The 14,971-nt window shown below is 42.1% G+C and overlaps 1 protein-coding gene across 3 annotated transcripts in view; it reads right to left on the minus strand.

Annotated features, from left to right (window-relative positions):
- ppp4r1 (protein phosphatase 4, regulatory subunit 1) overlaps positions 1-14,614 on the minus strand; it is an 82,423-nt gene extending 67,809 nt beyond the window's left edge. The window contains exons 1-3 of one of the 3 annotated variants that reach the window (XM_080194659.1): positions 14,582-14,604; positions 14,229-14,273; positions 701-836 (exon numbers count right to left, since the gene is read on the minus strand). In XM_080194659.1, the coding sequence (XP_080050785.1) occupies positions 701-836; positions 14,229-14,273; positions 14,582-14,588 (188 nt within the window). In that variant the 5' untranslated portion in view covers positions 14,589-14,604. Of the gene's footprint in view, positions 1-700; positions 837-14,228; positions 14,274-14,581 lie in introns of all 3 variants that reach the window. The other 2 variants (XM_080194660.1, XM_080194662.1) reach the window with 2 other exon arrangements.
- Positions 14,615-14,971: the final 357 nt, after the last annotated feature.

The raw sequence follows: 14,971 nt of genomic DNA on the forward strand, positions 1-14,971 counted from the left end.
ATGCAGTTAATTCATGTTGAGATTAAGGCTCCACTGGTAAAGACAGCAGGTTATTTGACCAAGGCAGGCATCATATTCAGGGCAGTGTCAGCATTTACTTGATATCTGCACATTTACATTATTGAGCAGAGGTCAATGGATCAGGAGTTGGTGATTGCTGTTTGCAAGTCTCAACAGAAGGCCAACTATAGTGTTCCACCATTATGTAAATCAAGATCAGCACAGATCATAATCAAACCTGAATGGCTTGGATTATGGCTCAGTAACATCCCAGTTACTTATTCAATAAATCACTTATCAAACAATAAACTTTAATTATGTATCCAAATTAGCAATGGGCAGATCATGAATTACATTTATTTGTATAAGACTAGATCTAATTTACAGGTGGCTTCTGAAAATACTGTAGTTCTAATTTTAAATGCTTTTAATTAGACTTTACCGTAACCATATAATGATCGTATCACAATGTTGTGTTTTGTTACTATACTTCCTCACCAAACAAAAATAGGGTAAAGCTAATATTGTCCAGTTAGATTTTATAACTCAATGCAATATCCCATCCAATGCACATCAGAGATTGTGGTATGAAATATGCTTACGATTGAAACAGAAACTTTAATCTTTAGAAGTTTAAAATAAAGATAAATATTTATTTCACAGGGGTTATCTGCATTAAGTGTACTTCTCCACATCATACCTGTTAAACGTGTTCTCACTAGCAATGTACTTATCCAGTCGACCCAACGGTGTTAGCATCTCGTCTTGAGAAACAAAATCCAAGGCTGAAGGTATAATAAGGACATCAGACTCTGAGCTGTAGTCATCCACACCAACTGGCAGAGACATCAGAAATGTTAATTGTAATTGCAACCTGTTTGAACTACAAATCTGAACGACTCCTTATACACAGTGCTGATATAACAGGATGTACTGTATTATAGTCACAAATCTCTAGCCTATTCAGAGCAGATAGAGGAAATAAAGGCACTAAGGGGTATAAAATAGCATGTTGCCTTGGTAAACATTGCAGCCGTGCTGGGTGGAATACAGCTTTGATGTACTGAAGGCACCATTAAAACAACAGCTCAGTGACGTATAAGAATCTTTCCTTCCATACATTTCGGTGCAAACACACAACAAAGTGAAGCCACATTATATTGCGTTCATTTAATCTCCAAGTGACCTTAGGTGCAAACAGCCAACCAAAAGGACTTCACTTTAACATTGTAGTCACTTCCATCAAGTAGCCTGACAATTCTTTTGCAGCTTGCCACGTGTTAGAATCAGGCAAGTGAGTTGAAAGGGAATGCTTCCACTCAGTCAACTCTGTGGGCTGCCTGGGTGTTCTAACATGAGCTCAAAGGTTTAACAAGTTTATCCAGTAACCTACTGAACATTTAGAAAGGTTTGGTGCAGGAAGAAATAGCACTCAGCTGGCCTTGTTTGGCATGTTAAATTGACCCAAGTGCCCTGAGATAAGGGGAATAATATCATCTATTTATATTCTATAGCCAACAATACGAGCTGAAGTACACCAATGCTGAGCAGGGCTCTCTTACAGTTACACAGCTTGTCAGCAATAATCATACAGGTCATTTGAATAAGGATGACTTAAGTCTTCAGTAGGACTCCCCATGCCAAGAATGTGAAATTCCAATCTAGGCCAAAACCCAAGCGGAGAGGACATCAGGTTGAGGGACTGAAAATTGGAGGGAACTTGATTCTGTTGGAGATTAGTTTTCGCCCTTATAAAAATTCCAGTTGGAGAAGAAGCTGGGGCAGGCTGTAGCATGAAAAAGATTTTCCAACTCATTCCCTCAATATTGAGGAGCATAAAGTAGTTGAGTATAACAGGAGTTTCATTCCTTAAGCTTGGAGGGTTAATAATTGTTTCAAGATAAATAATGGGCCATAACTTCCTGAGTGGCAACTAGCTTTGGATTGCCACCTTATGCCACTTAGCTATGTCAAATTTCTGTGCCAATCTTACCCAATCTACTGACTCAGGGCAGGTGAAATCCAAACAGTGCAGCTGACTCCAAAGCCCAGCACTGAAGTAAAGGAGATGATTTGGGGGAGGACACTTTTTTTTAAACTGCACTAGCTGCCATAAACCTGATACATTTAACAGCTCCAATAAAATTGACAGGCAGGAGAAGCAAATTCATAGGACTTCTTTTGTAGGGGATGGGGGGAGGTGGCAGCATGAGGAGTTCCATGTGGGTGGGGAGAATCTCATGGGATCAGGGGTTGGAAAATACCATGGGGGAGGAGGGCGGTGCAGATAGAGTCCTGAGAGATTTCAGTCTGGGTCTTCACAATTAGTCAGTCAGAAATTAGAAAATGTTTTAATTCTTCTAACCTTTTCCTCAGTAATTAATGGGGTACTCTGAGAACCATCCGAAGTTTGCAATTTAAAATCTGACGCTGGGAAGCTCAGAAGTGACAGCCACTATCATCTATGCATCGATTTATGTTACTTTAGTATTTGGCTCCTTTAGCAGCTGAAGAACTTCTAAACTTCCTTGGGCTCAGAAGGGCTTCAGGTCGTCTCAAGCAGAGTAGTCACTAGACGCTCCAGCTTTCAAGGACGGATGCAACTGAAGCAGCCTTGCCGGTCTTGGACACTGTGGTATTGCCAATTCCCCTTCCACACAAATCCAGACTATGGCCCATTCTGCCACCACAACAATTCAGTTGAAAATTTGGCTGCAAGAGTTTTAGGCACCATGAGGAGTGGGAGAAAAAAGAAAGTTGGGGAGTGGAGTATACAGAATATTAAGAGGTTTCATATGATTCAACATCATGACAAACTTTAAGAATTTCTACACTTACCACAGCTCCAGTTACAACAAAATATAAATCTCACTGGCAGCAAAAATGCCAGTTTCTAGGTTATTTGTAGAAATCACAAATGCCCAAGTATATATTTATCTCATATCTCTACACTTTTGGACATATAGTTCTAATTATTCCATGCCTTCGTTATCAGTTCTGATATGCATCTGTGACCAACTCCACAGAGCAATCAGGACCAGCCTCAATACTGATCCAGACAGACTTGAATTAGTAACAGCTGGATATCTAATAGTATTCAACAGGTGCTTCCACTCTTAATTCAGACATTTAAAAGTCCATGACCTGAGAGAAAAAACAGTGCAGGAGGCAGCCTGGTAACTGACCACCACTCTGACCTCTTAGTTGTGGAGCTTTCAGAGGGAACAATATTAGAAACAACACTTTGAAATTACCAGAAAACATGGCCAAATGCAACCCTACATCTATCTTCATATTCTGAAGAACTTCTGAGTCTGAACTAACAACACCTGAAATTGTTCAAACAAGGTTTTTTAGGCTAAATGACTGGTCAGAAAGGTATGACTGAATCAACACTGAAGATACCAGATTTAAGGGCTAATTTTATAATTTCAAGGCCTAGAGGGGAACCTCATCTGTCAGAAATGTTGCCATTTTTAATTCCCAAAAAGCTTCAAAAAGGTTAGACAAGTATGCTAACTTGATAAAACATGCCAATTACATTCCTGGATTTCAGCAATTTTCATACTGACGTGAAATTCAGAGACCTGTAGTTACTTCAAATGTGTACACACATACCATCTCCCAATGCCCTGGCACAGATATTACCTAGCAAAGCCGAATAGCGCCATAACCTGCATTTTAGTATCTTTAACACTGTAAAACAACAGGAACATAAGGTGACAAGCCTGACAGCTCGCCGAGGTGGTGAGGGTTGTCAGTTTTCTCGCTGGAATCCTTCCATATGCTCCGGTCACCGCCACCCAGCCATGGGGTATTGCATCATTGGTAAGGCAAAACTGTTTGCAAAGTAGGGGGGGTGAGCTATCTCCTTGACTGCCAAGTGGCATGCTCAGCCATTTTAAAGAGTAGTGAAGAGTCAAACGTGTGCGTGCCACACCAGACATGGAAGGTAGTTTCCTTGCCTAGAAGGATATCAGTAAACCAGATTGATTTTTACCACAATCTGGAAGTGACAAAGTTGTCGTTACTGATGCTAGCTTTTCATTCCAGATTTAACTGCCGTGGGTGGAATTTGAAGTTGCCGCCAGATTATTGGTTTTGGCCGATGAATTATTACTACTATGCTATTGTTCTATATATTTATTTCTTATTATGCTTGGAGGGGAACCCTTTACCTGTACTAAACTATTTAAGCACCTTCCCTTCGCTCATCTTCCAAAACCTCCAGCGCTGCAACCTTCTTTCCCACTTTATCCTTGTCTACTAATCTCTCACAATGTGTTTATGAAAGGGCACCTTAATGTACCATTCTTTCTTGATGCATTAGTCCAATAATTCAAACACATAACTCACTAAATGCCAAGATAAATGCTTTTTAGAGCAGTATTTGATTCATTACACCATTAAGTATCACTCGTGCTCTCCTTAGCTGAGACTGCTGCTGCTTTACAAAACTCTTCTGAATGCACTTCATAAATTTAGATTCTGCCACCTCAAAGTTCAATTTAATGTCAAATAAAACTTTCCACAATGGTCACTCAAAGCTGTTCAAAGTGAGCTCCGTCACATCATTTATTTGCAGCTTTAGGTTTGGCTTAAAATGCCGCTTTATGCCAAGCAATGCGTGTAATAAACTCTCATTCGTGAGGTGCTCAGATGCCACTGAAATAGCACAATAAGATGCAAGTTGCATGGTACAGTTGTGTTAGCATCTGACATCCTCTGGTTTTTCATTCAGTTGGATATAAAAGCATCAACAAGTATTAGCACACTGTTTAACTGTGGCTGAGGGGGAATGGATATCAAAGCTTCATCTGATCTGTATTATTAATTCATGCACTTGCAAAAGCAATTTCTGGATGGTAGTCAGGAGTAGAAACCCCAGTTTACTGTTTTCTTCATTAATCCAGAAGCACCCTGGCCAACTGCAGTCCTGGTTGAGAGCCCAAACTCAGCCTATGCCAAAGATTGAACTCGAGACCTTCCTGGTAGACACAGTTGAGTCACAAAATGATTAAGTCACAAAAGCCTGAATGCCAAGTGGATTACTTTAAAAATATTGCTCAATTTAATCTTTATATTGTTTACTTTAAGTCAGATCTACCTAATGCTCTTCCTACCCTTCTGAGAAAAAACTGCATGGTAGAACTGAAGAATTAAGCATGTAATAAAACAAAATTGCACACTAACGTGAAACTTAGTTGGCTTTTTAGCTCCGCTCCTGAATTAACAAACCAATGTAGATCGGCTCCTAAAAGCCCAGAGCATCAGAACAAACAAGGAGGAGGAGTTGGAAATGTATATTACTGACTAAATGAAAGAGAATTTGCTTTTTAAACATAGCTACCTGGGATAATTAAAGTCAGGAAGCACTCATGCCCACCACATTCGCCCCACCCACCCCCCAGCCTCTTCCCCTGAAACAAGTACCCAACTAGTCTCATTCCTCTACTTCTCCCACTAACCTCCTCCTCCCCCCACCCCCCAACTCCCAAAGTATAGATTCCAAGTTAATCTGCCTGCACAACCCTTTCAGACAGTGCATTCCACATCATAACTCGTATCATTAACAATAACCCACAGGAATCACGTGATGCCAGCGCAGGAACGGCTGCATTTTTGCGAGCTCTGGCACTGTTCATCTTTTAATCCTTTTATTTATCCAGATGCATAACCCATAATTGTCTAATCCTGGAGTGTATACTCTGTGCTGTGTTGCTAAAAGATACGTGTTGTATTTGGGTGATGGGGAGCCAAGCAAAGTCAAGAAAATCCTCATTTGATCAAGGTAGGGGTGATATTTGCAGTGCGGTTTAGCTGGTGAACGGGCTAACGCGTTGGTGATGTCGTAGGCATTGAGATGTTAGTTGCCCGATAATAGTCTTGGCTCCCCGGCATAAATCATTGGTGTTCTCATGATGAACTGTAAGATATCCGAAAGAAAATGGGTGATGCAAATGCAAGAATCATATCAAGTCAAAAAGGCAGGGTCCTCAGTGGAAGTTCACCTCCTGCCCACGGAATTCCTGCTGCATGGTATGTCAAACATCCTGGTTAATTCAGAGATTGAGCCGGAGAAGGAGCGTCTGCGCACCCAATCTCCCAAGATGAACTTCCGTCTGAATTTGAGAACTTTTGAAACCTTTTGAAACCTCAATTTGAAGGCTGAACAATTTAAGGTTGAAGACGCATACTCTCTCTGGTCTTGGAGATTTGGGGTCAGTTAGATACCCCAATTACTGGTCTTATGTTGTCTTGACCTCGGTGTTTGTCAAGAAGCACTGGAGGCAGTAAGGTGCAAAGGGACCTCATCACCTGATGGGGTTTCTGAGAATAACAATGCAGGTTTAGTGACCTCCATAAGATCTAAGAGCAGAATTAGGCCATTCAGTCTATCGAGTCTGTTCCGCCATTCAATCATGGTTGATATGATTCTCAATGCCGTTCTCCTGGTTTATCCCCGTAACTCTTGCTCCTCTTATTGATCAAGAGCCTATCTCCATCTTAAAAACGCTCAATGACCTGGCTTCCACAGCCCTCTGTGGCAATGAGTTTCAGAGATTCACAGAATCCTACAGTCCACAGCCCACTGAATTTGCACCAACCACAATCCCACCCAGACCCTATCCTCATAACCCCGTGCATATATACTAGCTAGTTCCTCTGACACCAACGGGCAATTTAGCATGGCCAATCCATCCAGCCTGCACATCTTTAGACTGAAGGGGAAAACTGGAACACCCAGAGGAAATCCACACACACATGGGGAGAACGTGCAAACTCCACACAGATGATTCAAACCAGGAATCCAACCCTGACCCCTGGTGCTGTTAACCTTAAGAAAGTCAACAAAATTCCGAAGTCCCTGTGCTTCAGATTTCCGAAGCCTTTCCCCAAATAGAAAATAGTCTATGCCTCTACTCTTCTTACCAAAGTGCATAACCTCTCACTTTCCCACACTGTATTCCATCTGCCACTTCTCCTAGCCAGTCCAAGTCATTCTGCATCCTCTCCACTTCCTCAACACTACCTTTCCCACTACGTATCTTCGTATTATCTGCAAATTTAGCAACCATGCCCTCGGTTCCATTTTCCAGATCATTCACGTATGTAGTGATAAGTTGTGGTCCCAACACTGACCCCCGTGGAACACGAGTAACTGGCTGCCATTCTGAAAAGGACCCCCTCATCCCCACTCTCTGCCTTTCATCAGCCAATCTTAAATCTATGCCATTACCTTACCTACAACACCATTGGTTCAAGGCTTATTTAGCAGCTTTCTGTAAGGCTCTTTGTCAAAGGCTTTCTGGAAATCCAAATAATTCACCTTGGTGAAACTATGGACGGATCCTTGATGTTGCTCGACAATCCAGTTAAGACTTTGGCCTTTTCAAGCTCCGTGGATGGCTATCTTATCTGTTCTTCACTGATGCTCAACTACTCCTTCTCATGATTATAATCCTGATTTTGTGATGCTGCCTTTTATCCTGACAAGGGTGTTTGATATATGGACACTGAGGTGTATGCTGCCTGTTATTCTTGGAAAGTCAGAGATATCCATTTATGTTTAATGGAAGTCATCCACTGGTATACTCTGGCAGTAGAAAAAGGAAGGCTTTAGGTCAAAGTGTATATTCAATTGTCTTTCCCTGCATTGTCAGAGAATCAGTGTAGACTCAATGGGTCAAATCACCTCCTCCTGCACTGTAGGGATTCTATGATTCTAAATCTCCACTGCATCCTAAAGTCAATATATCTGACCTGGAGTACTGTGTCCAGAACTGAAAACAGTAGTTCAAATGGGGTCTAACTAGAACTTTATGCAACTGAAATATAATTTACACATGTTTCATTCTGGTCAGTTTAGATAAAGGCCACAATTCCACTGGCCTTGAGTTTTCTGTAGCTGTCCTCCACAATTCTTAGCTTCTCATCATTTAGAAACTGAACTGGCTTTCTTGGATCCAGATGACATCACACCTTCCCAAACGAAATTCCACCCATCAGGTTTGCTAATTTACAGACCATCAATGCCACCTCCCTGTTCCTAACCACACTACCCATTATGCCACCAAGGACAGCATTGATATGCAGGTCTGTTCTTCACTCAAATCAGTTAATTGACAACGACAAGGGGGTCGACATATGTTCGAATGGTATAAAACACTCCAATAACTGGAGTATTGCGTGCAGTTCTGGTCATCACATTACAGGAAGGACATAATTGCTCTGAATGAGAGTAGAGGAGATTTACAAGAATATTGTCAGGGCTGTAAAAGTCTAGCTATAAGAGATTGGATAGGTTGGGGTTATTTTCCTTGAAACAAAGAGGGCTGAGGTGTACAAAATTATGAGAGGAAGTGATAGAGTGGACAGGATATAATTGTTTCCCTGGGTGGAGAATTCTAGAACCAAGAGATGGAGATTCAAGTGCCAGAAGTGTTGAAGAGACATGAGACAGAGGGTAATGTGGGTGTCTGCAACTCACTGCCCAAATTGGTGTTGAAGGCAGAGAGCTCAAAAAGTATCAATGCCTGCATCTTAAATGCTGTGAACCGTGGTGTTGTAGGCCAGGTGTAGGAAAATGGGATTAGATAGTGCACTGGGTGTCCTCAGGCTGGCACGGACAAGTTGAATCAAATGGCTTTCTTATGTGCCGTAACTCTGGGAGAAGGTTAAAGTGCAGCATGGGTGCCTCGCAGGTGATGAGCTCAGGGGGAGGCTGGTTGAATCATGGAACAGATTTCTTTTTGAGACTGCTAGTATTTTCTCTCTAACATCCTGTACAGTCTGGTGAAGACATGTGGACTGAGGAGTGTGATAGATGTGGTCTTTTTGGATTTTCAGAAGGCGTTTGACAAAGTACCTCACAAGAGGTTACTGCAGAAGGTCGAGGGACATGGAGTTGGGGGTAGGGTGTTAGCGTGGATAGAGGATTGGTTGTCAAATAGGAGGCAGAGAGTGGGGGTCAACGGGTGCTATTCGGATTGGCGGATGGTGACGAGTGGAGTGCCCCAGGGGTCGGTGCTGGGGCCTCAGCTTTTTACCATTTATATAGATGATCTGGAGGAGGGAACCGAGTGTAGGGTGTCGAAATTTGCTGATGACACCAAGATTGGGGGAACGGCAAATTGTGCGGAGGGTGTGGAGAGTCTGCAGAAGGATCTAGATAGGCTGGGCGAATGGGCCAGGAAATGGCAAATGGAATTTAATGTTGGCAAGTGTGAGGTGGTCGGTCCACTTTGGTAGGAATAATGGTAGGAAGGACTATTACTTACGTGGCGAAAAACTGCAGCAGGCGACGGTGCAGAGGGACCTCGGGGTCCTTGTGCATGAGTCGCAAAAACCCAGCTTGCAGGTGCATGTGGTCAGGAGGGCGAATGGGATGCTGGCCTTCATAGCGAGGGGGATTAAATATAAAAGTAGGGAGGTCTTGCTGCAGCTGTATAGGGCATTGGTGAGGCCGCAGCTGGAGTACTGTGTGCAGTTTTGGGCGCCGCACCTGCGCAAAGATATTTTGGCCTTGGAGGGAGTGCAGAGGAGGTTTACTAGGCTGATGCCGGAGTTGAGGGGGTTGAGCTATGAGGAGAGGCTGAATAAACTAGGCTTGTACTCGTTAGAGTTTAGAAGAATGAGGGGAGATCTCATTGAGACGTATAAGATGATGAATGGGATGGATAGGATAGAGGTGGAGAGACTCTTCCCTCAAAAAAGACAGTAGGACTACGGGGCACAGCCTCAAGATAAAGGGGGGGCGGTTTAGAACGGAGCTGAGGAGGAACTTCTTCACTCAAAGGGCGGTGAATCTCTGGAATTCTCTGCCCGTTGAAGTGGTGGAGGCTGCCTCGCTAAATATTTTTAAGACACGGGTTGATGGGTTTTTGATGAGAGGGGATTAAGGGTTATGGGGAGAGGGCGGGAAAGTGGAACTGAGCCACGACAGATCAGCCATGATCTTATTGAATGGCGGGGCAGGCTCGAAGGGCTAGATGGCCTACTCCTGCTCCTATTTCTTATGTTCTAGAAGAATGCTAAATTGATATTTAAATATGGCAACAGGACCTCCTAACCTTCCAGCTGATGGTGGGTGGACCAATTAGCTGTCGGCCCACCAGGAGATTCAGAGGAGAACTCGCTCGTACATAATTAACGAGATTCCAAATGCAGAAACTGACGCAGGATCCCACCCTCCTAGCTACTGGGAAAGACGTTGCCGGAGCCACCTGCCACTGCACTAGAGTTTTAAAAAAAGAGAATTCTGCCCATTGTTTTCACACTTCTCCGCATTAAACTGATCTGCCATGCATCCACCCATTTCACCAGTCTATCATTTTGATGCCTGCCAGTATCATCTGCAACTTTCAAAATTATGCCCCCATACCAAAATCAGATTGTTAAAAACACTGAACACTATAAGCACTTTTCTGGGCACATCAATGTACACTTTTGTGTCCATGATTCCATTTTCTCTAAACTGCTTAGTCTTGTAAAAACTTATTTTATAGTAATTTATCAAATATCTTTTGAGAATCTATTTATACATCAACTGCACTACTTTCAACTTTCTCCATTATTTTAACCAAGAACTCAATCAGACACAATTTGTTTTCAACTGCTGTCATTTACTAATCCATGTTTTTCCAAGTGAAAATTAATTTTGTCTCTAGAACTTGGTCTACCACTATGACAGTCATTGAACAAGAATATGTGGGCAAAAAAAAAACATTTGTACCCTGCCTGTCTTATAATATTACTCTCATTCAGTTTCTATATTTCCATTACAGCTCTTGGCGCTGAAAGGATCAAGGAATATGGGGAGAAGGCCGGGGGGGGGGGGGCAAAAATCAGGATATTGAATTTGATGATTGGCCATGATCATAATGCATGGCGTAGCAGGCTCAAAGGTCGAATGGCCTACTCCTGCTTCTACTATCAATGTTTCTATTATAGCATAGGAAGACTGAAAAACTGTCATGGCAGCCTCTGCTATTTCCACCTTAACTTCCCTCAGAAGCCCAATATATATTCCATTCTGACAGGGTTCCTTTTCTACTTCAAATGCACAAACATTTTAAAATACCTCCTCTATTTTGATCCTATCCAATTTCTCTACCCCTCTGCCTTTAATACAACTTTGGCAGCACTGCCATCTTTCACGAAGACTTACACAACACAGATTTCGTATCTCAGACATGACCTCCGCCTCCATAAGATGATTGCCTTTTCTGTCCTGAAACAGTCCCACCCTTCCTATCCTTTCACTCTTACACAAGACTTCAGTAGACCTTCTTATACGACGGCTATATTTTTCCTCATGCGCTAACTTTACCCTCCTCATTTAGATACAAAATGAGATGTCCATCCTTTCGTTAGATTGTGATTCCCATTTTGGTTGCCTGCCTTCTACAGATTTACAGGTTTCCTTGTTCAACTTTACTAGCTTTTTATCAATTCTCCTGGCTGTTTTCACAATCCAGTTGCATTCGATTGGGACTTTGCACCCAATAACAGACGTTAACATAGGTGATTAGGGCTGATGCATCCAAGTGAGCCAACTAGAGAAATCCACATAGTGGGCACTTCAATTTCTTCAATTATCTTTCATTACTTGAAACCTAGCCCCATTACCAACAACCCTATCTGCAAAGAAAACCCAGCCAAAATTGAATATAAGAAGCCGATAATAATCCAAAGTTTAAGCTTTTTTGCAAATTTCAAAGTAACTGGTATGGTTACTAACATATCAATTACTACACAATTATGAAATAAAACCCAAAATATCTTGTTACTTTATTAGGGCCGGATGCAGTTTGGAATGGTGATTCCCAATGTTATTACAGGTGAATAGAACATTTCTGAACAGGGAGAATTATTTCTTCTCCTTTCACAAGTACTTTTTAAAAAATCTGCAGCAAGATGTATCCATCATTATTGACATATCTCAAGTTGAATGGACACAAATAGCTCCCATTGCAAGGATGGTTGAATTAGTAATAAGAAACCAAAGTATCGGTCCTTGTGATGAAAGACCTCCATATGCTCATGTCACTCTACTCAATTCATTTATTTTGCTACTTTGTGGTCAGCAGCAATGGAGAAGGTGTAAACTGAGAGAGATGGCATTAATCTATACATCTGACAAGGTAAAACATCTGCTGTTAGAGATAGCTATACATTTTATTCTTGCTGACTGGTATGTTGCCCTTCCAAGCTGCAAATAGTAACTTTCAAGTGCTCGTGTGACAGCTTGCTTTCATCTGGTGCTGATGATATAGAAACTACTCTGGAACACAAAGAGGTTCAGTTGTTTCAATATCAGGAACTATAGGTAGGACTACAGAACCATTCCCTGGAGTGGTTCTGCAAGGCATACACATCAGTATAGTCATTTATTTCTTTCTTTTCCTCAAACAACTGAAGGTCACGACTTCCAAAACAATTACACCATTGAAGACATTGCCAACTTCCCAAGTTATTAACTGGGAAATAATCTTAATTATTTTTGAAGTATTTTGAAGAGATCAGAAAACTAATTTTCCTTAAACCTTGTTATCTGTCTGCTTGACCACCCTTCTCAACCCTCCCCCACCCCTTTATAATTTTTTCAACAAATATCAACAGGTAAACTACTTTAGACTTCCTGAATACAACTTCAAGGTGTGGTGTGCAAACAAAACTTAAGTTATAAAACCTCTAGCTTTCCATCCTACGCGGAAACACCTCAATTTACACTTGGAACTTTGCTCAACAGTTGTTTCGACGAGACCAGGAATTCAATGCAAATCTGTCATCACTACTCATGGGACAGCACAATAAAAAGCTACTTTGTCACTGTGCAAGCATGCATGCAAATTTTGTGTACACATTGCATCAGCCATTACAGGCAGAGTTTGCAACACCAACACAAATTAATTCAAAATGCACATTTTAGCAAAGTCTACCCAAATATCTACAACTGCTTTAACTCATTGCGTCTACACAGAAGTCTAAAGAATAGTCAATTGTTCAAAAATGTACAACTGTAAAGCAATACAGAAGTGACTTATGCATGCATGTAGTGCTCCTTAAACTTCAGGTTATGCCAATTTGTCATTTAATTCAAACACTAAAATATTTAAATATTCAATTCATTTTAAAATATTCCAAGATTTTCATTCAAAACATTATTTGCATTTTAAGACAGTCACAAACTGTACTGCAACAAGTGCCAAAAAGCTCCAAGTCAAAACAAAATGGTGGTGCTCTCAGAAATTGCCCTTTCCCCACACTGTTTCTGCAATGGCTGTTAAAATCCCAATCATGCAGACCTTGACACTCCCAGAGTCTTTATTCTGTTAACATGTCAGCAGCAGTAGAGCTTCTACAATTGGTCTTTCCTGGGTTAGATCTATTCTGACAGAATATCAGTACCTGACTGATATTGGAATTAAGTTTTGGACATCAGATGTGGGTAACTGAGATGCAGTTAATCAGCCAGCTGCCACTCACCCACCCCCCAAGTTACAGATGAAAAAAATGGCCACTTGAACTCGGTACTGAGAGGACAACCTTAAGCACACAAACCAGCAAGGAACAAAAAAAAACGGAGGGGGGAAATCAACTGGACTGCACTCGTTTAGCAACCAATTTGATTGCTTTTCATTCTACATCACTCAACTACAATTTACTGCTGAATAAAGCTTGCGGGATGATAATGCCAAGCAAGCATTCAACTGGCGCGTTGACAGACAAACTGACAGCATCCAAGAGACATGTTCCCGATCGAGAAGCAGAGAAATGCCGCTAATAAACCCTCTCCCCCGCGAATTGAGTGTCTAAAGGCATCTCTCCCCACGTAAAACAAGCCCCTTATATTTCCACTGAGAAACAAAACCACACGTCTATTTTCCTTCCAAATTGGCGGCTCCATCATTTCCGCTCCGACCACACAGAGGGGCGGACGGGACTCTCCTTCCCTTCTTTCCGTCAACTCCTCAAGGCGAAACAATCAAAGATTGGAAAGTGTATTTTGATATAATATATACACAGAAAAAAGGACAGCATGTTTCCCATCCCTTTCGGAGCCACGCTTTACCAATTTGGGGGGGGGGGGAACGGGAAGATAATTTCTACTCCAACCTCCACTACAAACTCCTGAAGGGACAACGAGAGGGGGAAGAGAGTGAAGCCCGAGTGAGGGGATGGGGAGGAGGAGGGAGAGAGAACAGACACCGCTCATCACTCACATCCGTCCAGATCCTCCTGCAGCTCCTCCTGCACCAGCGACAAATCTGCAGCAAAAAAAAAGAGCGGAAAAAAACAATTTAAAAAAAAATCAAATCACCTGCTAAAATCGGCAATTACAACAATAACCGACCCCCCCCCCCGCACCAAAACCAACAAGGCTCCTGACACAAACTTTCTCCTTCGCTAAATAATAAACGGATTTTCACGAAAAAATATCGGCGCACCGACTTCCTAAAATATGTCTATACCGCTTATAAAAATTAATAATCGCAAAGAAGTGAGAAACGCGAGTCAAGGGAAATAATTCCCGCAGTTAAATAAATAAATAAAACAAGAGCCAACTCTCTCCTACCCGCCATCTTGTTCCCCCTCCCCCCCCCAGGTCCTACATTTAAAACCGTCCCCGCCCCCCTGCCTGCGTCCCCACCGGAACTGGCCGGGCGGCACCGCTCGTACTGAAGGAAAAGGCCTATCCTTCCCCTGTGGGGTACACCATCAACAAACACACACACACACACAGTTTATGATTTAATTTAATTGTGTTTCCTTTCTAATAATTTTGGTGCTGATGCCCCCTACGTTTTTTTTAAAGAATTGCTTTTGATTCTGTTGCCCATCTGAAAAAGAGTGGAAATGTCCTTCCGCTCCCACTTGTACTTGGATAAGAAGTTAGTGAAAAGAGATAAATGGGTCACTTTAATCTCACTTCAACACGTATGGAGCTGTGCGCCCATTAAAACGA

This window comes from Carcharhinus amblyrhynchos, chromosome 8 (assembly GCF_965287045.1).
Source record: "Carcharhinus amblyrhynchos chromosome 8, sCarAmb.v2.hapA, whole genome shotgun sequence".
Lineage (NCBI taxonomy): Eukaryota > Metazoa > Chordata > Chondrichthyes > Carcharhiniformes > Carcharhinidae > Carcharhinus > Carcharhinus amblyrhynchos.